General features: G+C 39.3%; 1 protein-coding gene across 1 annotated transcript; it reads right to left on the reverse strand.

Annotated features, from left to right (window-relative positions):
- Window positions 1–1,811: 1,811 nt before the first annotated feature.
- Window positions 1,812–22,359, reverse strand: LOC126757917 (dynein regulatory complex subunit 4). Its single transcript, XM_050471843.1, has 5 exons — window positions 22,061–22,359; window positions 12,694–12,736; window positions 5,196–5,360; window positions 4,803–5,106; window positions 1,812–2,954 (listed from the first exon to the last, which is right to left on the reverse strand). The coding sequence occupies exons 1-5, from the start codon at window positions 22,061–22,063 to the stop codon at window positions 2,036–2,038; spliced, it is 1,434 nt and encodes a 477-aa protein (XP_050327800.1). The 5' UTR covers window positions 22,064–22,359; the 3' UTR covers window positions 1,812–2,035.
- Between the last annotated feature and the right edge of the window lie 4,193 nt (window positions 22,360–26,552).

A 26,552-nucleotide genomic window follows, 5' to 3' on the forward strand; every position in this document is an offset into this window, starting at 1 on the left:
ATTCTTGTTTGCACTACAAACCGCACCAGCTGTTGAATGTATCGCTACCTATTTCAACGGATGATATAACCGCAAGGTCCATGTCTGTGAAAGCTGCCCTCAGACTCAGAGATTCTGGGTACTTAGGTGACTGCGAGTCTAGGCACCCGGAAACCCTAACACATTTGGACTTTATTCCAAAATACTTGGATTGCCAGGTCATCGAGCCTAGCCCTGGCTGTCACTTCTCTGCTTACATATACTCGTCGAAGAAATGGGAGAGAAGAACCCGCTGGAGCAAAGCGATGGTAAGCTTTTTTATGGATGGATCAAAGCTTGCGGAAAGAATTGGTGAAGGGAACTTTTCATCAGCTCATTCACTGTTATAAAAATAGCTGTAGATTTACTGCTTCGGTGTGCAGCCTCCTTTGGAGTGGTTACTGTCCACTCTCATAGTAGGGTAGCGATATTAGCCTTGAGTTCGCTGACTGTGCGCTCAAGACTAGTGAAAGGATGAACGATCCTTAGCATCGAGCTATTTTACTATTAGACTGGTTTAGGTGTAAGACCATAGCGGTATTGTGGGAAACTGTAAGGCTGATTAGCTTGCTATTGTATATTCCAGTCTAAATAATTTCGGAGGGAGCTTCGTTGGCTTCATTATTGAACTGTTCATTGTTGAAATGTTGGTCAACTATCAACAACTGTACAGTCCCAAGATCCTTCTAGGGTAAATCCCAAAATGTCTAGGCAACTCTTCGCTCTCAGCAAGGGCCACCTTTCAAACAGCGTATCAATCAATGGATTTATTGAGCGAACATTTAGGTGAGCAGATAATTTCACGTTTTGGCCGGTCGATTGATCAAGTGATATAAAACCGTTAGACTTTTTCCTATGGGAATAGTCTAAAGTCTATGCGGACAATCCCGCTTCCATTCAGGACTTAGACTAAAACATCACGCGTGTCATTCTTCATTAAATTTAAAGTTTCTGTGCTTTTTCTTTAAAAAAGTAAGAAACCACGAAATGGCTCAGCTTTTAGTTAGGATTAGTTCAATTATAGTCTGATTATTACTCACAAATCGAAGTCAGTTGGGTCTTTCTCAAGCTAATATTATGGGGAATGGACCAAAGACAACATTAGTAAAGTGGAGAATCTAGAAATTTGATCTTAGAATCGTTGTTTCGTTACGTAAACATCTTTCTTTTACTGACTGTGTGAAACCGAGTGGAAAAACCTCACAAAAGCCTTTGCTGCAAAACATAAAAGACTTAAAGCTTACGATAATTTGTACCCTCAGTTTCTTAGGCAACTAAAATAGTCCACCTGAAGAATTATTTTTCGAATCCTCCTCATCCTACTAAACACACCTTCTTATCTTTTCACTCACCTTAAAATTTATCATGCCACTGCTGTGTCATTTTCAAGTTCAACTGCCGTTACTGCTGGCGCAAGAGCGCTTATTTGCTCAGTGCACTCCACTGCACCGTATTCTTGGCCAATGGCCAAGATCTGCTGCAGCCAAAACACCGTTAACGTCAACACCATTACCACATCCCGAACATAGCGGAATTTTTGAATAATGTACTTGCTGGCATGCAATTGACGACGACATGCCACCGCACCACCCGCCACCCGCCAACGACCCGACATGCTATCAGTATTGTTGCAGTACAACAACAACGAGTATGCCTGCAGCCGCATCAGTGTGCCAGTAAATCATCGCACATAAAGCGAAAGTTCCATTCAAGCATTGAACAGAGGCAGCAAACAAAATGTGAAAAAAATCACGAACATATACAATAACGTAACACACAACTACGCACACAGGCTCGTATCTAGGTATGTATATTTTAAAAAATATGCTTGTGGTTGTTGTATGTTTCAGAAGTTAAAAAAATACTACCCTCCATTCAGTCCATTAGCCTCTCGCGTTAATGCCAGCTTAAAGCGTATACAAAAGTGCACGAACAAAACCAAAAAAAAAGAACGAAAATAAGAAACATGCCAAACCGATAAGCGTGTCTGCATCATTGACATATTGGCAGGAGTTCTTCATTGATTTTTGGTCACCAGGCCAGCTGGGCCGCATAAATAACGATGCTTCTCGGACAGGCGCAGCGGTTCGAAGCCCAATTCATCCTGCGGTATGCCGAACTGCGTCAATTTGGATTCGTATGTGGCGAGCAGATCGTCGTGCGCTTTGATGACGCGCACCAGTTCGTAGCGCAGCTCGTCAATCAATTTATTCTTCTCATCCAGCGACGATGCGATTTGCTTCTGCATATTTTGTGTAACATCGCCGGAAGCGCCGCAGATCATCTGTGTCTGTTTGAGCAATAAATCGCGTTTCTCACCCTCACGCTCCATCATGGATATCTTGCGTTCGAGCAGCACATTCTTTAAGCCCGTCTTCTGTTGCAGCTCCATAACGACATCGTCAAATTTCAATTTGAGTTCTTCGCGCTCCTTTTTGAGTGTGTCGTTTCGCAATAACAGCGTTTCGGTTTCCCATGTGAGCGCCTTCAATTGCTTCTCTATATAAGTGTTGCGTGCTTTGAGACGCGCCAGTTGATTGCGATCGCGCTCGAAATGTTCCATCTTGCGCCGCAAATCGGCAAGCTCGGCTTGTGCTGCTTCGAGCGGTTCTTTTAGTTTGCGATTTTCAGCCATCATTTCGGCGGCTGTGCGGTCGCTGCGTTCGGACTGCTTACGCAACGCTTCGAGTTGTTCCTTCAAACTGCTGATTAGACCCAAATTGTTCAGTGTGATGTCGTTGTAGTAGTTCTTCATGTCATTGAAGGCGGTGTCGTGACTTTCAATCAAACGTTGTATTTGTGTGTTCTTACGTTCCTCCACCTCGAACATTTGCATGCGGTACACCAGTTCGACTTCATTTTTCAGCGCCTTCATTTTCTCTTCATGCAGCAGTTCCATATCTTTGGCTTCGCGTTGGAATTGTATGCGCGCTTCGCTGGAAGCGGAAAGCAATGATATCAATTTTGTCAGTTTACATTATAAGTATAAAGATACTGTGAGAAGATTTAATCAGTTTAACTAGCTCCATATAATATGATCAAATTTGACCCGGACTGTCAAAAAAAATTTCCCACAGTTAAATTTCTTTTTCAAAATATCTTTTTTTTAACACCTTCAAAATGGGGGTTCTAAGCCAATACAAGTATGCCAAAAGTTAATCCTAATTCTCTTAATTCCTTCCATACACTCTAACAATTTTCCGGTTACGGCTACAAACTCAAGGCTCTTCACTAATTATGATGCGTTTGAAAAATATGGGGCCCTCAGTTACATTATCCAACATATCCTTAGCGACTTCTATTCAGCGCCTTTTTTTACTTTAGATCTTTTGGTACGAGTCTGGCACTGACAGATTAGATTAGATAAATAAATGAGGGTTGCCCCGTGATCTAAGGTGTATTGTGCCTTCTCGTAAGTCACAACGACTCACTTAGCCTCAGCATATTGATAAATTCCAATATATTGCTAGATGCTATTGATGTAATCCAAATTTGGAAACATGGATCTAAAGGCTTTTATCCTGCATCTACCGACTGCTGTGTTGTCAATTAGAAGGTGTTAAGAAGTTCCGACTTCATCTGGCAGAGCCGGAAATTCGCACAAAAGGTTCTTGTTATATAAGTGCTTCTTGAGCCTGCAATGGCCAGGCTAGAAGGCGACAAGTAGCCTGAGTTTGTCCCTTGTGATGTTGATTACATATTTAAGCCTTTTAAGGTTGTAACCACCCATTAGTCACTTTTGGCGCAAGACTTGGAGTTGTTGCCAATACCCCTCCCAGCCCATTCCTTACGGAGCAGCTCCTTTAAGGAACGGAGACTGAAAGAAATAAACCCGACACGCAGATGCAGGCGAGTCGTTGCAGCTTGGGCCGATACCACCGCTCTATATATGATAATCGGTCGCACGATCATGACGTACAACCACTTGACAATCCTTGACTTGGAGCCCCAGGATTTATCAGCTAGCCGATTACAAACCATAAGTGCTTTAGTAGCTTTGTCAGATCAACATGCTGCTACAACCGCAGAGTGGAATCCAGCATGAAAGCAAAGTGTTTGATCATATTTGTCATCTCCATCTCTCTGTCCCAAGGGTTAGGTTCCTGAGGCCAGGCAGGGACCTGCGTCTCGTAATCGGGACGATGGTCGTCTTCGATGGATTGATGATAAGTCCAACTGCACCATCCTTTGGCTACGCCTAGTCCCCTTTGTATGATATCGCTGAGAGTGTCCTCAAATTTTCCTCTAGCCATGATAACAATGTCGTCCACATATCCTTAAAAACGGACTCCATTGTTAGTTAGCAAAAGAGCAGTTCGTCCACAACCTCTATCCAACTGCGCACCGGCACTTACAGTCAATCCATAAGAGATTTTGAGATCACCTGTTATCTCTCTGAGCACTGCAACTTTTTCGATCTTATCGTCATTAACAGAGGTGGAAGGACAACTCGCATGAGGCAAGTTTTCGAGGACTTCACGACTTTGACTGAATTCTTTGGGTCACTCAAATACTTTTGTTCAAATACTTATGTTTGTGATAAAGTAGACCCCATAATGCAGAATCTCCGCGATGCCATTAGACATACAAAAACTTGTCTCATGGTTAAAGTCCGTACCCAATCTCATATGGAGACCAAACTTCGCACGAACATAAAAAAGATTGTACCAATGTAGGAAAATGGTATTGATTTAAGAATGGACCGGTCCGAGTCAAATACCCTTTAATGATCAGCCTGACACGCTGGAGTTTAAAGAGTAAAAATTGTTAAAATAACTACTCACGCCATCTCATCATTGTGTTTCATCTTCAGCTGCTGAATTTGCAGTTCATGCGTTTCGTCGTGCTCCCGCAACAGACGTCGCAAATCGCGCTTATCCTTCAGCAATTCCTGCTCCTGCGCCACATGATCCTCTTGCGCCAGCTTCAGCTGTGTCATGGCCTCGGCGCGTATTTCCCCAATTTTATTTTGGTTCTCATACTGTAAATGCTTCATCTGTTGCATAATGTGTTTGGTGTCGACATCGGCCAGCTCTTGTGCCATCTCCACTTCGTGATCCTTGTGACGAACCTCATAGCGGGTTTCCTCTATATTAAATTACATCAAATAATAGCAATTAAAACCAGTTAGAAAGCGTATAAATCATCCCTGTTAATTGCCATGAGTGAGGACATACCCAACTGTCCTCTGGTGATCTCCCAGAATGTGCGTATTTTGTCGCGCTCCAATTGAAAGAAGTTACGCTCTTCACGTTCACGCTCCATCTCCTCCTTCAGTTTCAACGCGAACTGCTCCAGCTGGTCGCGCGTCATGGTGGACGTGTCCACGCCATCAATTAACACTGAAAGCATAGAAAGTGAACTCAATTGCAGCTAATCGAAATCGAATCGCGATGATTTCAAATTCATTTAAGCTTGTCGAATTAGGTTAAGTGTGTGTTGAAGTTGTTCTTGGGTTTGTGAGCATCATACCATTTCGTGCTGCGACTAATTTCGCAGCAGGACAAGAAATAAGTGTGTAAGTATGTGTGTGGCACTATAAGTGAGAGTAAGCGCTGTTGGTGGTAGCATATGAGAGCTAATAAGTAAAGTCGTTATAAATCATGACTTTATTACTGGCATTCAAAGTAAGTGGTGTCACTTAATAATTACCAATAATTGAGTTTTAATTGAAACGGTCGTTGTTGTTACATTCTACTTAGTGTTTTTATATTGTCTTGGCCTTGATAATGAGTAAAGAGGATGTCGAAAGTAAAATGTCACTGAACAACACTAGCAGGGAAGGTTGGTGGAGGGGTTTACCCTTAGGAGCTCTCTATCAACCACAGATTCAGACTTCCTGACTACTGTAGTGTTTTCCAAGTCAAGGCCATTAAGATAGCACTAGATTTACTGAACCGGAGTGCAGCCTCCTTCAGAGAAGTAACCTTCATCAGATAGCAGAGCGGCTTTAACTCATTAACAGTGCTTTCAGGGCTGGTCAAAGAGTGGCTAACCTCGCTATCAATAGCATCGAGTGTCTTTGTGATATGACTGGTATGGGTGTCATGCCACAGCGGAATCGCAGGAAATTGTAAAGCTGATGAGCTAGCAAGAAAAGGCACCCTAGAACCGCTTTAGGTAGAATGGGAGCGGGTCGATGCTCCCTTATTCTCTTGTGTTCTACTACTAGATAGCTGGGCTTCGCGGAAGCTTAGCCACCGCTGGGCCACCATCAGTACATGTGTTGGCGCAAAAGCCGTTTGGCCCAAGATCGACCGCAAGGATTCCAGTTATATCTTTGTCCTCAGTAAGGCTAGCCTCTACCTGGTTGTAGAGTATTTAGGAGGCCATTGCCTGTGCTTAATGCCTTCACTGCGTGGGAAAAGCTATACTGACAAGCTTCCCTTGGGGTCTTAATATAGTGTACTTATCCAAAATCGGTTAGAAGGTTATAAAGTAATCACGAAGCACATACCATTTTCCGAAATAAGACTAGTTTTTTGAGGATATATTAAATTTGAAGATGGAGCTATGTGTAAAAGTTCACGCAAGTGAGGAAAGTCCTCTGAGAGCCATTCACTTGGTAGTGGCCAGAAATGATTATTTTACATATGGTTCAAGCAGTTTTCGACTTCTGGTCTTAGATCAAGTATCCTATGGGTGGCCAAAAAATATCCGATTGAAGGCGAACTAAAGTGAGAAGGCGAAACATCCCCTCTCCAGGGTTGTGTAAAAAACCACCCCAATGAAGACAAGAATAGAACAGCCTGGGATGAGTGACCTCCTTTTGATGACGACCACTGCAGACGAACTAACGATTACGATTTAAAGGCATGCACCTGCAATGTTCGGTCCCTTAAATGGGAAGGTGCCGCTGCACAGCTGGTTGATGTCCTCGTTAGAGTAAAGGCAATTCAGTGAGGGATTCGCGATGGGAGAGAGACTCCGTTGCCGAGTACTGGCATTTACCCCGGTGGAAGAACGTATAGCCAAAATTCGCATCAAAGGGAAGTTCTTCAACATACTCGTATCTCTGATTTGCGCCCACGTCCTGACGGAAGAGAAGGACGATGTGCCTAAATATGTATTATATAAGCGCTTGGAGCGCACCTATGAGAGCTGCTCCCGCCGAGATGTAAAAATCATGTTTGGCGACTTTAAGGCCAGGGTAGACAAAGAAGAATTTAGCCTCCATAAGGAAACATTCTCAAATGGGTTGAAGCTGATCGACTTCGCCAGAGCCCGAAATATGGTTATCTGTAGTATTAGATTCCAGCATAGAAAAATTCATTACTACCTGGCTCTCTTTGGATCGAAAAGCGACCAACCAGATCGTTCATGTTGTGTTAGACGAAAGAAAGTCTTCGGTATTTTAGACGTGCGTACGTTCCGAGGTCCTAGCATTGACTCGAACCACTATCTTGTTGCAGCGAAGAAAGGAACACGCTTCTGTGCAGCAAAAAACGCACGTTAACAAACACAAGGAAGATTCGACGTCGAGAAGCTGCAAACACAACAGACAGCCGAACGTTTCGCTAATCGACTTGCACTTCTGCTATCTGAGAGCACTCATCAACAACTCGGTATAAGAGCATTGTGGGACGGGATTTCAAGCTCTCAATCTAGTTCTTTTAAACATGAGGATGTTTTGGTCCAAAAGACCTATGTTTCAATTACATGTAGGCATCCCGTAATAAAAATCTTGAAAATAGACCCGAAACCGAACACTAACCTAACTTAACAGTTAAAAATTCGTTTACGCTTTAATTACTTCTGTATAGTTACCCCAAAATAGTCTAAACGATACAATTTCTATAAATAAAAGATCGCCTTACGTGTAGCTTTATAATTGTCACTCATGGTATAATTAATTTCTCGACATAGCGCTGCAATTGGCCTTGGTCTGTTTGTTGCCTGTGCCGAAAGTGGCTGAACAATCGCTGAACGCGATGCACTTGTTGTGGCTTACACCAGCGGCGGCAATGATTTCATGTGGTTCTCTATTTGCGCAATTATTTTCTACTTTAATTTTTGCTTTTCTCCAGTTTGCTAAGTTTTCCTTTTTTGTGTTGTTGCTGCTCTTTTCACATATGAGTTGGCGCGCCATTATTGCGCAGGGTACCCTCGAGAGACGGTATTTAGTAACTAAGTTGCTAATGTATCGTATGGCTGGGTGGTATAGCTTTTGCGGTGCGGAACGTCAGCTGTAGTTGACCAGCAAGCACTTACATACATACAGGCATGTATGTATGTATATACCTTACTGGCGGAGACGGCACCGCAAAGTGGAGTTGAGTGCGTCCCGTCGCGAAATGTGCATTTGGGCAATTATGCCGCTTGTGGCGCAGCGGAGGTCATGTGGCACGGACGAGTATTTACGAAATTGAGGAAGTTGACGAAACATTTAGTTGCCCAGTTAGCAATAGCGAAAATGTATAACTATTTATTGTCTGGTTGTCTGGGAGTATAATGACAGTAAATGGATGTTAGATGAATGTAATTTCAATTCAACACTTAGCCTTAGATTATAGTTTTGAATATTGAAGAATCCACGCTATATTCCATCCTGCCCAACAATGATAAGATTTGAAGGTTACGACAGTTTCGTCGGGTTAATTATTGTGAAGTTCGTTTCACAAAAACTATATTCGTTCGTGACGTCATGAACGAAAGAAGATAAATGTTTTGCAGTTACTAGGATTGTTTGATTGTTCATTTCGCTCATGATGACAATTCCTCTCTAACTTTTTTGGCTTCTAATGGGCAGTAAGCAAATTTTTGCAAGATCTTTAGGCTGACGTGGCGTATGAGTGACCAAGTATCCGACTGCGCCGAGTCGCTTGTGGTAAAAGCAATTATCCGCTCGGTTGTGAAAATTAAGTAAGGAGACAACAGCTGCACTGCAACCGCACTTGACTCGCGACTCTAAGTGCAGGGCATTAGTACAAACAAATAAATAAGATCCCGTTAAAGCCTATGTACATATTCGAGTACATATGCACATGCACATGTGCGCAAGTAAATCTAGAAACGTCTAAGTATAGAATTCTTTCTCTTATACTGACGGAAATTTTCATGACCTTAGTTAATTGCCTAAAGAATATGATTGCCTTATATATATTTTTAACACACGCATGTGTTAGTTAGGGTATCCATTATTCCAAGTTGGTTATCTGGTCTCTATTTTTTCGAGCCATACCTGACAAAATGTTGGCTCTAAAATCAGAGAAATGTACTGGTGGTAAATTGTCGAAGGAAAGACTTACATTATGTTTTGTGTCAATATGGTTGGACAGAAAGAAAAGCTATTAGTCATTGGAAAAGCGGCCCGAAATCACACAAAAAGGCGTGGACACAAAAATGAATATTCTTTTATTTTTAGATAATGCTGCCTCTCATCCCAGAGATATCTGCTTGACAAACATAACTTTAGAGTTTCTACCGCCTAATACAACATCCATATGCCAGCCCTTAGATCAGGGCATAATTCAAAATTGTAAAGCCATGTACAGAAACTTCATTATAAAAGATATGCTATCGAATATGGATACAGCTAAATCCGCATCATAATTATCAAAAAAATAAATATACTTCATGCTCTGTGTTTTGCCAAAGCTTCTTGGGAGAAAATTGAAGCGTCAAACGTAGAAAACTGTTTCCGAAAATCTGGATTTATACAAAATTCGAATGTCGAACTGTTTGAGCTTGATGATGATATTCCATTAGCAACACTCTTTAATTTAAATGAAATTGCACAACTTAGTGGCATTATATTAGAGGATTATTTAAATATTGATAACTTTGCATACACAGAAAATGACAATATTGAAATTGTTTATGAAGGCGTTACTAATACTGGGGAGGATTTAAGTGATTCTGATGAGGAGGTAGCTCATTGAAGACTTGGATCTAATTAATATTTATCATGAAGTATTCAAACAAATTTCTCGCTTGAAAACGTTTTCTAAACGTGATGTTGTTGCTTATCAACAACTAATAACTTTAGATATTCGTCTTGTGGAAAATGAGAAAAATGGAAGCAAACAAACCTAAAGCAATCAACAATCCGTCAATTTCTCCAGCAATAAAACTAATTTTTAAATTTTGCATATGTTCTAATACCTAATCCTAATTTCATTTATGTTTATGATTTATGAATCTGAATTTCTTATACATATGTATGTACACGAATATTTTACTATAATAATAAAAATTTATTATAAAATGTTTTGAAATGTATTAACATATTTATTTCCTTAGTGGAGGGAACATTCCACATATTTGGTTTTTTTTTTATTTTCCTTAAAACTCTCTATTGGACGGACATCTCCCTTAGACGGACAAAATCGCTGCGGACGTCAGTGTTCGCTTAAGAGAGCTTTGACTGTATATATTTGTAGGGTGGATGGAGCAATGTGTAGAAGTTAATACAAATGAGCAAAGTTCTCTAGGCGCCATTAATTTTACATATGGCTCAGCAGCTCACGACTTTCGGTCTGAGACCAAGTATCCTCTGGGTAGCTAAATAACTTTCATTTGAAGGTGGATGCCATGGACGGGACAAAGACTGAGATGAGTAGGTCCTTGGGTGAGCTTGGAGCTCACCTATGAGAGCTGCCTCCGCTACGATGTCAAAATAGTGCTTGGCGACTTTAACACCAAGTTGGGCAAAGAAGGTATCTTTGACACAACGGTCTGTAAATTCAGCCTCCATGATGAAACATTCCCAATGACCGTGATCCCGATTCTCCAATCCATAACGATGGAGCAGACGTTCCATTATCCGATCAGGAAGAGCTTCGAATATCAATTACCCGTCTGCAAAATAACAAAGCGGTGAGGGCCGATGGGTTGCCAGTCGAGCTATTCAAATACGGTGGCGAAGAACTGATAAGGAGCGTCTATTCGTACGGTATACCACGTCGTATGAGCAACAGAGAATATGATTTTATCTGCATATAACTTTTACAAGAATGTCTTACTAAACAATTTATTTGGAACTTTTTTGTAGAACAGACAATTTTGTAATAGAATATAATTTTTTTTCAAGATTATAGATTTTCTTTCCTAATGAAAAATATCAAAAGACGGTATGTATATACCATAGATGGGGAGAGAAATATGATTTAAGCATGATTTAAATTGAGAATAAAGAGTTTGCTTACGTTGAAACCTTTTTCAAGGCAACAACTGAAAATTCAAGGAGTGTGTGTAAATAGAAATAAGCTTAGGTAATAATGTTTCACCCTGATGTTTATAAATATATACTTATATATATGTACAGATCTATGTATATGTACCAGTCCTCAACTGGCCAGTAGTTAATGGCTTACGACAGTGACCAACAATTAAGTAATATCAGCGACAGTCATAACTTCGTGTGTGCTTTAATTTTCATAGCGACCATGTTGCATGCAACATTTGCTACAACACAGCGATACACACAGGTTTAAATAAATATAAATATGAATACATGGGCATGCATGTATCAGTGGTATCTGTTCAGTGCCGCACTGCGTTTAATTGGCAGGCAAAATGACCGGCAAGCATACTGCATGGCAAGGGCTTATGTCTGCTTGACTACAAACCTATATAACGCATGAGAATTTCTTTTATTGCCCAGCATGACATTGCGAGTGCAGCAATTGTAGCAATATGTGCCACTACATAAATACGCGTAAGTTGCAGCACTTTGTTGCGCGGTTAATGTACACACATTGTCGGCAATTCAAAATGTTGCACGAAGTACATGCCACTGCATGGTGGCATCAATGCCCGCCAAAATAACGCAACAGCGAATTTATTCTTTATGCATGATGAATGTGCAACTTTTTTGGTGAAACGAATTGTTGTCGCTCGATTGCATAAAAATCGCAAAAATCCGCCGATCCGCATTAAGGCTTATCAGCCATTGACATTTTTCCACTAAAAGCGTCAATAAGCCATTGTCGCCGCTATTGTTTTCGTGGCGGCCATGCGACGCTCTAAGCGCGTCTAAAACGCACACAATTGACTTCTTCGTCAGCCGGAAGCGTATTTCATTTGGCGCGCACTAAAATAACCAAAACTGCGGATTTTGCTCGTGTCGTGGCGCCTCAAAATATGCTCGTAAATTACACGCAACCATTGTGTGCTTTTGATAGCGCACTTTTAGGCGCACTGCAATTGTGCGAAAAGTCGACGCTTTGGCAAGCCTAGTGACACCAGTTTCGGCATATCCTACGTAGCGTGTTTGTATTGCCATATTACTGCATTCGCCATTTTAAGCAGCGCACTCGAAGTAATTTTATTTCTTGCATATTTATGCATTTAAGCGCCGAAAAGCATGCAGCATTATTTGTGCCTGTCCCCTTCATGTCCATTTCCAGCTTTGAGTGTCAATGCCGTCGTTGCTGCAATGCCATTGCTGCATGGCAGACAGCGCTGTTTTAGCTATAAAGCAATTTTTTTCACATTTCCTTCAACATTTAATTTATTATGCAAAAGGGATGCATTGCAAGCGCTTGTCGCCTGAGTCGAGGTTATCCCTTTGCTATTGAGTGCTGTGTGCATGAGTTTCTTGTGCGATTTAAAGCTTAAAGAGGGTGACACATGCATGTAAAAACTAACAGACTTTCTTAAAATAAATTGAATATTCCGTTAAGCGCTAATCGACACGAATTTGAAGCATATGTGAGTAGCAAAGGTACTTACTTGGCGCCTTCTTGCCCTTCTTTCCTTTAGCCTTTTTTGGCGGCTGAAATTAAACAAAAGAAAAATTATGTATTACCAAGCGTTCAATGTGATTTTCTATATAGATTGTGTTCAACATAAATATAATATGTACTATAGTAAAACACACTTCACCCATTTCCGGCCGCACTTAGATCCACTGCTTTGATTTTATTCAAACTTTTTGAGATTTTTACATTAAGCCGTTTAGCCCCGGGAATGTGGTCGAAAATTCGACCATCAGCCGAAAACGATACTTACTAAAGTGAAACAGTATTTTATTAGAGTTTGTCATTCAAAACGTTTATTTTGTTCAATTTTTCAATTTCACATTACATTTTATTTACAATAAAAGATAGATACACGTCGTAAGTTTTGAAAAACTTTTCTTGAATGTTCAATATCTTATACTACATCGCATTTTGTGCATTTATATGACGAATGTTTGTGACAATTTTGACAACGACGAGGCTTCTCTAATTTGTTAATGCCATGCCCAACTTTGTCTTTACGAACACTCTCCAGAGCGGCATCTTTGGATTTTCGAACAGCTGTTGACTGTGAAGTCAACGTCTCCGAAGACGAAATCGACGATATTGCCATTCGAAGCAAACATTCTGCAACGTAAATACGGAACTGTAAATGATACAACGGTTCTATATTCGTGCAATATATCTTTCGGTGGTGCGTGACATTCCCTTTTCATATTTGATGAGAGCACAATGAATTTTCCAAGCGTTCACCATTGCAGCATCAAATCCATTTGCTATCAGTGAAAAATATCACTTTTTTCCTCGAACGCGAATTCGATAATTATTCATGGCATTATCGAAGAGATCAACATTCGATTATTGTATGCTCTTACGATGTGTGGCATATTTGGAGGTCACACGCGAATATGAACTCAATTCAAATTCAGTAGAATGTTCCTCGGTCTCGTCACAATCGGCTAACGCATTCGGATTGTTTTCATTGTACGCTCAAGATAGCCCAATGTTTCCAGCTATTACGTGAGGCACAAACGCACTTCCATCGTTGAGTATTTGCTCCTCTTCATCGATATTTTCCGTGTCACTTACTGCATCTATAGTGTCCGGAGGCAAGACTACTAAGTCGACCGTATCTGCATGGAGAATGCGATTTGCGATTTCATGATCGGCGTGCCCTATAATCTTCTCAATCTCTCTTTGACTAAGGTATCTTTTGCGAAACATTTTCAAGAGAAAACTCATTCAAAATCTTATTATACTCTCGCAACAAAGTTGCTAAGGAGAGTATTATAGTTTTGTTCACATAACGGTTGTTTGTAAGTCTTAAAACTAAAAGAGTCAGATATAGGGTTATATATACCAAAGTGATCAAGGTTGCGAGTAGAGTTGAAATCCGGATGTCTGTGTCTGTCCGTCCGTCCGTGCAAGTTGTAACTTGAGTAAAAATTGAGATATCATGATGAAACTTGGTACACGTACTTCTTGGCTCCATAAGAAGGTTAAGTTCGAAGATGGGCAAAATCGGCCTACTGCCACGCCCACAAAATGGCGAAAACCGAAAACCTGTAAAGTGTCATAACTAAGCCATAAATAAAGATATTAAAATGAAATTTGGCACAAAGGATCGCATTAGGGAGGGGCATATTTGAACGTAATTTTTTTTGGAAAAGTGGGCGTGGCCTCGCCCCTACTAAGTTTTTTGTACATATCTCGGAAATTACTATAGATATGTCAACCAAACTTTCAAGAGTCATTTCTTTCAGGCATTTCCATATACGGTTTAAAAATGGAAGAAATCGGATAATAACCACGCCCACCTCCCATACAAAGGTTATGTTGAAAATCACTAAAAGTGCGTTAACCGACTAACAAAACACGTCAGAAACACTAAATTTTACGGAAGAAATGGCAGAAGGAAGCTGCACCCAGGCTTGTTTTAAAAATTGAAAATGGGCGTGGCCCTCGCCCACTTATGGACCAAAAACCATATCTCAGAAACTACTCTACCGATTTCAATAAAACTCGGTATATAATATTTTCTTAACACCCTGATGACGTGTACGAAATATGGGTGAAATCGGTTCACAACCACGCCTTCGTCCAATATAACGCTATTTTGAATTCCATCTGATGCCTTCTCTGTATAATATATACATACATTAGGAACCAATGATGATAGCGGAATAAAACTTTACGGTATTTGAAAAATATGTAAATGACGGATAATGAAATCTCGATTATCACTTTATCATGCGAGAGTATAAAATGTTCGGTGACACCCGAACTTTGCCCTTCCTTACTTGTTTTCTTTTTTAATTATCTCTATTTTTTCCGGCTTGTTTTTTTAATGTGGAAAAATGGGTCTCCGAAGATCCGATGAAATTTAAAAAAAAAAATAAATTAATTAATAAAAGAAAATTTTTGTCAAAATCAGAGAGATGCAAGATGACATACAATTATTGGATTCAAAACATATATCGTTAATTTTCGACACAGCAATTTTTAAAAGATTATATATATATATAGATTATATATATATATAGATAAGATCCAAATCGATTTATTGAAAACCAAGTTTGGTGAACGTGTTACCTCACGAAATGGACCAGTCAATTGCGGTGGTGGGGGTCGTGCAATTTAACGCCGTTAGATTATTTCCTGTGAAGTCCAACAAACCAGCGACAATTGATGAACTTCGTACGAAAATCGAACGTGAAATTGCAGCAGTATCGGCCGATTTATGAAGAGATGAGCTCGGCTAAGTTGGCAAAAGTGCTGCCAAACTAGAAAATTTTGCCTTCAAAGTAGTCTTCTTATAAAGAAGCCTTCTGGTAATATACCAAAAATTCTCTTTAAACAGAAAATTTTATAAAATTATTAAATATTGACCATTTCTTTTAACACCCTTTATTTAGATAAATATATATACATACATGTGGCACATATGTACATAAAAAAATAATTGCTACTTCTTCAATTGATGTCTGCATAATAAATTAATAATAGTATGAATATAAAATATAGACTTCAAAGTTAAGAAAATTTCATTTTAATATACACTTATACATAACACGTCTACAAGCTGGTACGTTTTTCAATTTATTGAGGCAAATAGCGCGAACAGCGAAGCAACAAGGGATCGAGTTAATTATTATGGTTGTTCTTATTCACAAATTTGTTGTTTTTGTTTTCGAAATCAGCCACGACAAACTTAATATTTTCTGCTCTCACAAACATATGTACATATGTGCAAACAAGCGGGCGTACAAACATAATTAACATACATATGTACATGCATCCATACATCCATTTCATACTCGATGGCACTACAACGAATGACAATCCTTGCAGCGGCAATTCCATAATGACACAACAAGACATTTAACGGCGTATACACACATACACACACATGTAAAAAGGCGCAAGTGAGTATGGAATGGAAACTTTCACCAGCCATCGATTATAAAAATATAATAATTGAAATGCAAGGCGAACCGCTAAAGCAGCTTGGCGTTCGCATTCGCGTTTTCGTTTATCAAGTGCATTGAACTGACAGGATTTCTGAGAAGAACACCGACTCGTACTTACAAACATGCGTGTACATTTGTATTTATATTTGCACGTCTTATAAATCATATGCATTTACGAGTAAATACACGGAAGAGTTGTGCAAAGCATTAAGCGACTGGCGATGTGAAGAGAAATTGACGAAAGCGCGGTAAACGAAAAGGTAAATATGTATGTAAGTAGATTTAAGCTGTTAAGTAGAAAAGTTGACGAGAAGACTATGGAAAAGACAACTCTGAATTGTTTAATATTTATTAAAGCGTCTTAAGGAACGACCTGTTGACCTTCTTTGTCTTTCAGAACACCGAATAAGGCAGAATGATGCTCGTGAAATATCACATATACGGACAAGGCAACGATTTTCCAAGAGTTAATAATATTTTGTTCGATAGAAGTATGTATAGTTGAAAACGATTCCACTTTAGGCTTAACTTAAAGCCGAATGCTTGGTATTGCAGACAAGAGTTAAAAAAGCAAAGCTTCAGACGAAGGCTTGACTGTCAAGACGTAAAAATCATTATAACGGAATATAGCGAGGTTTGCACTAACTTTATTTTGACAACAGACCAATTGCCGTCATTTAATTAAAAAAAAATATCATTCACATTGACCGACGGCGTAAAGTCAACCAGTTGAATGAAAATCAATATCTCGAATGAGAGCTTCCGACTGATCGATCCAATTCGATCTTGACGTTCGACAGCCTATGCTCCTTCACTCCTCACACGACCGCGATTATTGCCAAAGTACAGAAAATCATGAAGTCACTATCCGGCAGCTCATGGGAGAAAGACAGAGAAACGTTGTTGGTAATATACAAGGCAATCGGCCAGCCGGTCCTTAACTACGCCGCACAAATATGGTTTCCTGGATGCAGTGAAATACAGACGAGAAAGATACAAACATGTCAGAACAGTCCGGACTATAACAGGATGCCTCTTGATGTCTCCCATCAAACACCTGCACAGTGAGGACCGTATCCTCCCAGTTAAGGAGCAAAATGAACTCTCTCTTTCAAGTAGTTTCTGCTGGGGAGCTTTCGCAGAAATCATCCCTGCAGTCACTTGCTTAGAGCGGAACCTCCTAGGAATACCAAGAGGTCCTTCCTCAACTACGCCGACGACATAAAACAATACACCGACCAGAGTTCGAACGCATCAAACAACAGACGTGCACTGACCGCCTTCACCGACTCTCTCTCAGTGAATGCCGCACTTGGAGCCAAACCACCACCAATTGCAAACGAAGAGCTCGAGTTGACGTGAGAATCGAGAGTGAGCCTTGCGCAGCTTCGTTCTGGATGCTGTAGCAGTTTAAACTCTCACCTATACAGATTGGACCCTGACATATCTAACATAAAAGGTGCTTTCCAAAGTAAGCAGGACTTTTTGAATCTAGCGCCTCCTGGTGGCGCCATATATTTGTCGACTGGTGCGTTAGAAGTGCTATCTTTATCGATTTTCCAGTGAGAATTTCATGACATTTCACCACGATTGGAAGTGAAGTTATTGCGTTTTAAGTGTCAGTATGTTTGTGTTATCGGTGCGAAAATGAGTTTCGAACAACACAACAGAAGAGCCAACATTAAATTTTGTTATAAAATTGGTAAAACTTTTACCAAAACGTTTCAATTGATGAAACAAGTTTATGGCGATGATTGCCTATCCCGTAGCAGAGTGCACGAGTGGTTTCAACGTTTTCAAAGTGGTCGTGAGGACATACTTAAATGACAATCAACATGTGGGCTAATCAAAATCCGTGATCACCGGAAATTCCATCGAAACTGTGCGTGATTCATCAAAAATCAGCAGAAATCATCATTGAAATTCATGTAAATGGAATTGAACACCTCCAAAACATCGATTTATTGTATTTTGACCGCACATTTGGGCTTACGAAAGGTGTGTGCACGGTTTTTTCCGCACAAATTGACTGACGACCAAAAAATCTCATCGATCGACGCTGGTGACCGATTATTTGACCAAAAATCACATTTTAACCATTAACCACTCCCCGTATTCACCTGATATGGCAACGGGCGACTTTTTACTTTTGGGAAAAATGCATTTGCCCATGAAAGGAAAACGTTATGCAGATATAGAGGCCATTCAAAAGGCTTGCACCGGCATACTGGCGGCCATACCGGCCAAAGAGCTAAAACACTCGTTCGACATGCTTTTGGACCGTGCAATAAGCTGTAAGAAGCAGAAGGAGCCTATTTTGAATAAAATAAATTGATTTTGCCGTTGAAACAGCTCGCTTCCTGGGCCTACCGTTGGATGATCTCGATGATAACTTATCCAATCCTTACTATCATAATGGAGATGTTGTTACAACAACAACAATAGAGCTTCCGACTTTTGACAGCTGCCGACAGCTGCCGAAATTTTCGTTTCATCGGTTCTGTTTTGAAATCGTTTAAATAAGACTGGATAGAAAAAGAATCTCAATGCATGGACGTCACGTGATTTAACACAAACAAACACTTGGACCATATTTCCACCTACGAATCGCTATTGAATTTGAACAAAACAATCCATTCCTGAAGCGGATCAGTAATGGTGTTGAAAAGTGGGTCGTTTACAATAACATCCAAAATGGTCGTGCTCAAATCACGGTGAGCCGGTGGCCAAGCCAAGGTTGATGTTTAGCAAGGCTTTGCCAAGTATTTGGTGGTATAGACAGGGAATCATCTACTATGAGCTGCGCGCCAACGGCTGTTTCCAAACTCTTAATGTGTACTAGTACTGTCAACGATTGGATCGTTTAAAGGAAACAATCGACAAGAAATGGCCGGCTTTGATGACTAAGAGAGGAATTGTGTCTCATAGGGAGAACGCCAGGCCATATAACGATAGATACTAATACGGCTGTTAAGTAATACCCCGTCAGGATTGGGAAGGACCTTGTTCGATACCAAATCGTGCGAGTTCTTCAATCTACTGCTGGAAAAAATAGTGCGAGCTGCAGAGCTGAATCGAGAAGGCACAATCTTTTATAAGTGTGTACAGCTGCGACGTACGCCGATGATATTGACATCATTGACCTCAGCAACCGCGCCGCAAGTTCTGCTTTCACCAGACTGGATACGGAAGCGAAGCAAATGGGTCTGGTAGTGAACGATGGCAAGACGAAATATCTCATGTCATCAATAAACAGTTGTCGCAATCGCTACTTGGCTCCCACATCACTATTGACAGTAATAACTTTCAAGTGGTAGCTAATTTCGTCTATCTTGGAACCAGAATTAACACCAACTACCACGTCAGCCTCGAAATCGAATGCAACAGGTGCTTCTTCGGACTGATTCGGCAATTAAGAATTAAAGTCCTCTCTCGACGAACTAAGACCAAACTCTACAAGTCACTCCTCCTCCCCGTTCTTCTACATGGTGCGGAGGCATGAACAATGACATTATCTGATGAGTCGGCGTTACGAGTTTTCGAGAGAAAGGTTCTGTGGAAGATTTATGGTCCTTTGCATATATGTAGCTCATGACATCCGAATGGATAAAAACACTCCAGCTCTGAGAGTATTCGACGAAGTACCCACCTGGGGAAGCAGATGAAGAGGAGACATACAATCCGTTGGAAAGACCAGGTGGAGAACAACCTAGTTACATTTGGAATCTCCAGTTGGTGCTAAACAGCAAAAAGGAAGAATGACTGGCGCGAAGAATAATATTTTACTTTCAATATTTTCAATACAATTTTTGAAGGCTATTCTGTTCGAAGAAGAATAGAGAAAGTTGCGTTTTTAATGCAGAGTATAGAAGGCTTTCTTTGAACTGATCTGGGTCACGCTGCACTTCCATAACAATGTTGTATTTGTAAGTAGTTTTAAATTCAATTTAAAGCTGAAAAGTAAGCAAAACTTCAACCAAATAAGTATAAGTATCCGTGAAATTGGGTTTTTTCTGCGCTTTTTGCGTTCGCTTGCAGCCAGTGTTTAAATAATATGATGACGCGGCTTTCAAAACAATATCACAACAGCTGTTGGCTTATTGCATATTTTATGAATGCAAATTATTCAAAAACCCGCGTCCGAGCGCCACACTGACTTGCGCCAGCAGGCCCCTTATCCCTACAATCCTTTCCTTTTCACAAAGCTGTGAGTATGCCACTAGCGGGCGAGCTGTTTCCGATAGTTGGTGAGAATAACGGCGAAAGCAGTGAAAATTTCATAAATAAAATAACAACAAATCCATAATGACAACAACGCCACCAAGGCGTTGGGCTGTGCTTGCACTTGTTGGCTTGATTTCATAAATATTTCCATATTTTTGGTTATAAATTTTGTTGTTGTCGCCGTTGTTGTGACGCATTCGTTGCATGCAACGTCGGCCATGCTTCGGCGTCAATTTCGCTTAAGTTGTTGTACGCGGATTCATATTTACGAACTCATACATACACACACACACACAGAAATGCTTGTGCATTTAGCAGCGAAGGCGGCTGCTGTTGAGAAATCGCTACAATTGCTGGGGAGCGCCTTGTGCAGCGCGGCAGGACGCAGCCGGATGATAAACTGAAGACCGTTATATCGCCGCATTGCCGCGTTGCATGTTGCTCATTGTCGAACTCCCGGTTTCACGCGTGCACCATCTTTTTGTGAATTGTTGCTGTTGTTGTTGTGGTTGATGTGCACTAATGATGCATTGTTGTTGCAGATAATCGCATTTAAATATTTACTCAACGTATGGTAATCCACAGACGCTTACACCCGGCTGGAAAGTAGTGCTTTGCTGGGGAAGGAGGAGGCTTGGGTGACACTAAGAAGTCATATTTGTGCAAAAAAGAAGTACCATTATAAAATAGTTGCGCTGTACTAGTGGGCAGTCTGAACTCTCCATGAAATCTTGCGAATGTGGCTCAAAGCCTGTAGATTTGAAGCAGGCTTATAAAGAGTAAAAAATCTGGTCTAAGTAGCCTGACAAGCTTAGTGCCATTAACCTTGATAATAAAGGTATTCGCTTGTACGAAATTGGAATGTACTCAGACACAATTTTTAAAAAATTTGGAGATGAAAAACTGGAAAAATGACTGTATGAAGATTGATGCAAAACGAAAGAAAGGCTCACAGAAGCTTTCGGAGTCACTCTAGCAGCCATTGCAAAATGTTTAAATGTAGCCGGATATAATCAAAGGAGTTCAATTTGGTGTCGTGATGAATGAAAGATGATTTCGCATATCTATTTTTGCATTGGATTGTGATTGGTGATGAAAGGGATTAATGGATCTTTGTGACAATTCAAAATACCATATTTGAGAGTTGGCCAGCCAATCAAATCATCGGGAAAGGTGAATATCCATAACCATCCTCGAGTTATAATGCTGGCCATTGATGATAACGGCATTTCCTTTCTCATTTCAAAAGAAATAAGGCCGATGATGCCGTTATACCACAATCCGCACAATTTTTAGGGATGCAAATGGGTTTCCTGAACCATATGAGAATTTGATTCACCCCAATATACCAATTTTTTTTTTTGTCGCCGAAGCCATAAAGCCAGAAATGAGCCTCATCTATAGGATGATTTTTCGGTAAACCTGAAGTCTTAAAAGATTTCCAAGCGTTGTACCAAAAAGAAACACGGGAAGACCCAAAAGTAATGTGATAAATAGTAAGTCTGCTTAGTTTGCTGAATACTTTACTTTTTATAGACCGATATTTGAATAATCCAATATTCAATAGTTAATGAATTTCACAGGCCAATTTTAAGCATTATTAGATTACCAATAGTCCGATTGCGACATACACATATACAAAATTACACACAAATATTTACTTACCATTTTGTAAAAGCTTCTTCTGACTCGTGTTCTTGCTGTTAATGCCTTTACTTTATCTTATCTCTGTGGGTCGTGCTTTCGCTCTATCTTCGTTTAACGGTTGATGTCTTTTCACAAATTGTTTTAAATTTTAGATTGCTAATTTAGTTGTCAAATTTTTTCGCAAATATCTTTCTTAAATCAGTTATTTCTGCTTTTTATCTATCAATAACTTATCATATTTTTATGAATTTTTTCGAGGCTTCAAAAATGTTTTTCAATACAAAAATTAATCTAGCTGACATTTATTGAATTGTTTGTGGAAGTTGAAAAGGAGTAAACAAAATTGGTAACCAAGAAGTTGTCTAGTTTTTCAGTAAACAAAAACAGCTGTTCGACGCAAAGTGACAGTTATTTATTTGTGGATTGCATTGAATGTTTGATCGATCAGGCAGTGCAGGTAACTAAGCTTAGTTTACAGGGTGACAATGTTAACTGTTATTTCATATTGAAATTGTCATTGTGTGACTTTTTCATTATATGTTATAGGCGAATTTTGTGCTTGAAAATGTGTTGTTGTGGGGAGTTCTTCTTCACTACTTTAATATGAAGGACACCTCAGCCGAATGTTATCGTATTTTGGTGGAAGCTTATGATGGACATTCTAGTTGAGCGAATGCTTTAAAAGTAGTTTACAGGACTAAGAAGTAGTGTTTTTGGCTCGGAAGACAGAGAAAATCGTAATCAGCCAAAAAATTTCAAAGATTAGGAACTGGAAGCATTACTAGTTGAAAGCAGTTTCAAAACATTTTAAAGGAGCCAGATACATTCAAAAACAAGGAAATCGGATGCCTATGAATTGAAGCAAAGAGATGTTGAATAACGATTTTAAATTTCAGGAATTCTGCTTGAACACTGCAAAACGAAGTAATTTTTGCATTCGCTTGCGACTGGTAATTGAAAACGGATTCATGACGACAACTCTAAAAGCAAAATGTCATATGTGAAGCTTGGTTAATCAGTGAAATAAACGGTAAAACTGAATATCCGCAACGCCGAGGAGGGCTCAGAAGCGCGTGATATGTTATGGGCGAGTAAAATGTGTCAACGCTCGGTCTTATATTGAAAGGGCGGTTATACATAACGACGGTTTTCGTGTACACTCTTAACTACGACTGCTATATTGTCTTTACGTGATCGATTCCGTCGACTATCATTCAATAGTGAATACTGGGTCTCCAGATGGGTGATGGTGTTCCGATTAGTACGTTCAGCAGGCCGATTATGTAGACCATATGTTGAGCGAAGCGTGCAAAACTCATTCTTTACAGAACCTGAATTGTCATAATAAAGTTGAACGATTTGCAAGAGTTGTTCAAGCGGACTCTTTTCATGAGGAAATTCTAAAAAATACTGAACAACAATGACATGACAGCTTGACACGACTTAAGTGCGACCTGTCAAAAATAGGCCTTTGAAAAAGTATATCTTCGTGGATCGCCCTTTATAAACATAATCAAGTGAAAATTATAGGGAAATTGTAAAATTAACGTTGATGTTTTTATACCCTTGCAACCTGTTGCTACAGAGTATTGTAGTTTTGTTTACCTAACGGTTGTGCGTATCGCCTAAAACTAAGCGAGATATACATATGTATATAGGGTTATACATACATATATAAATGATCAGAATGACGAGAAAAGTTGAAATCCGGGTGATTGTTTGTCTGTCCGTCCATCCGTGCAAGCTGTAACTTAAGTGAAAATTGAGATATCTCGATGAAACTTGGTATGCGAGTTCAACCGACAGTTTGAAAATGGATGAAATCGGTAAATAATCCCTCACTCTTCATATAACATAACTGTTTAAAGAGCAATATATCAATAATTAAATAAGGTCTGAAGAACTTTATGAGAGACGTTGTGAAAAATGAACGATGGGCGTGGCACCGCCATTTTTTTGTGAAATCCCATATCTCGGGACCCGATCGATCGATTTCTATCACATTTATTACCCAGCATTTTTCTCATATTCCTATGTAACAGAGCGAAAGTGGGAGAAATCGTACTACAACCACGCCTACTTCCCATATAGCGCAATTTTAAATTTCAATAAAGCAATTAATGTAACGGACTACAATTTCGCACTAATAATTCCATTAAAGTATGTCACCTTATGACCAAAAATTGCTCAAATCCAACAAAAACTGTTCAAGCTCCTAGGTACCGAATATTTGGACCCCAGTATCTATAGTTGATGTTTGATCGAAAATGTAGGTCAATGTGTGATATATATAACTGAAACTCAGGTATAACCCTTCTCTGATAATGGTTTGTGCGTATGTCAAAAATGGGTTAATTCGGACCAATACTTCCCTTAGCACCCATATATCCAATATCGAGATTTTCGAACTTTCGGGTGACTTTATACCGTATACATTATGGCCAATATGTGAGGTATCTCAACGAAAATGAGAGAGCGTGTTTTACTCATAACAGTGTATCGTTGTGCTTAAAGAAGATAAATTTGAGCGAAAACTTGACATAGCCCCTAAATAATTAATATCAGGAGTCGGTCAGTGTATGAGTAATATAGAGTATATGTACATATGTATAAAATTGCTTGAATTTCGATCCTCTGCTTAACGTTTTACGCCTTACGCCAGGGATATACCGGCATTGATTCTTGCAAGTTGCAAGAGTATAAAATGTTCGGTTGCACCCGTATTTATCCCTTATTTTTATATTATGCTGTTAAAATCAAATGTTTATTTAGTAAATATTGTTTGATATAGTCCTTTTTCAAAGCACCTACATACATATATATATATTTGATTTTATATTCATGAAACATTTTAAAATAATTCCCGAGTATGTAAAAAATCGCATGCGAGTTCTTTTATTTGACACCTCAATCGCCAAATTGCTGTTAATTCACAAACAACATTTCAAGGAGAAGCAACAACTACTGTAATGTAGTAGGCATGTAACGAGTGCATTACCCCTTCGCTATGCTGCGATGTGCTACCTTAAAGGAGAAACAAACAATGCAAATTGGCAATTTCAATCGCGATCGGTCAACGGTCAGATTGCCCGTTAGTTCGTGTTGCGGGAAAAATAGTAATAAACGCGTAGATGCTTTTAAATTATTTTGTTTAATTGAAAATCTGAAGTGCTTAAGTGAAAAGTTGAAAGTTTTCTAGTAAAAGCAAGAAATGTGCGTGAAATGAAATAAAATAGTGTGCAGAGGTAATTTTATTTTCTATGATATGTTTGTGTTTGTTAATGGTGTTAATAGCGAAGTGAGTGGAAATGTAATATTGTATACACTCATGAATAGTGCTGTAGTGAGTGAAATAATTTTTATTTAAATATATTTCGTCAAATATTAAGCCAAGCGTTCGTTCTTTCGCTGTTCGTCTATCGTCGCTTTCTAATTAACCAACAACGTCGTTCGTATAACAAACAAACAATATCAGTGCAGGAGAGTCATAAATTTTTTGCTGTATGACTTAAAGGTGAGTACAGGGTGTTTGTATAGAAATTACTTTCTATTTTTTAAGGAAATTAAATATATTTCAAGAATTCATTATTTGTATATTTTTAATAGTTCAATTTTTATATCAAAATTTACTGAGAAAATTAGAATAATATTGAAAATATTACTTGAAATAATAAAATAAATTTTATACTGACTTTATAAATTTAGAAAAAATTATATTCATTTATGCTTTAAGGGGTTATATGTACTTGAAAGTAAAATAAGTATACTTTAGTTAAACAAAAAACAGGCGATGCATATAAAAGGTTAAAAATAAATCTTAGTAGCAAAATTTGTACAGATGTCACTCAACTAAAATATAAATATATATTTCTTAAATAGTTATACTAATTGTATATAAAATTGTATCAAGGTTAGCATGACGAACTGAGTCCACTTAGCCATGTCTGTCTGTCTATATATTGAGATATCGACCAGATGTTTGACAAACGGACTTTGCTCTCTAAAAAGCTGTCACTTGACGGAATCACAGGTATGAGATCATTATATAATGTAAATGCCATACAAGCTGAATGATCTGAATCAAGTCCTTATATGGGAAACTAATCGGGATAGATATAGGGTTATATGAATGATCAGGATGATGAGAAAAGTTTAAATCCGGGCGGTTGTCTATCTGTCCGTCCTTCCGTTCGTGCAAGTTGTAACCTGAGTAAAAATTGAGATTTCTTTATGAAACTTGGCATGCTGAAAAAATCAATGAAGGGTGCAATCGGTTCATTGCCACGCCCACAAATCGCCATTAACCGAAAATCAAGACATAAAAGTTTAATTTGGTACAGAGGATCGCAGAGGCAAGTGGCATCTGTGAAAAAAGTAAGCGTGGCCCGGTTTGGGAAGATCAAACGGCTTCAGATCTTTCACAAACGAACGGGGCCGAATCGGCTCTTCATAGTCTTCTTGTACACTCTCAGTTACGGCTGTTATATTTTCTTCACTGCTTGCTAGACGC

Source organism: Bactrocera neohumeralis, chromosome 5, assembly GCF_024586455.1.
Source record: "Bactrocera neohumeralis isolate Rockhampton chromosome 5, APGP_CSIRO_Bneo_wtdbg2-racon-allhic-juicebox.fasta_v2, whole genome shotgun sequence".
Classification (NCBI taxonomy): Eukaryota; Metazoa; Arthropoda; class Insecta; order Diptera; family Tephritidae; genus Bactrocera; species Bactrocera neohumeralis.

Excerpts from the sequence above, each read along its gene's own strand:
- LOC126757917 (XM_050471843.1), bottom strand. Across the intron at positions 5,361-12,693 it reads GAAGGGCAAGAAGGCGCCAA|TGTTAATTGATGGCGTGGAC; the intron begins GTAAGTACCTTT and ends CTATGCTTTCAG. Across the intron at positions 5,107-5,195 it reads GATCACCAGAGGACAGTTGG|AGGAAACCCGCTATGAGGTT; the intron begins GTATGTCCTCAC and ends AATTTAATATAG.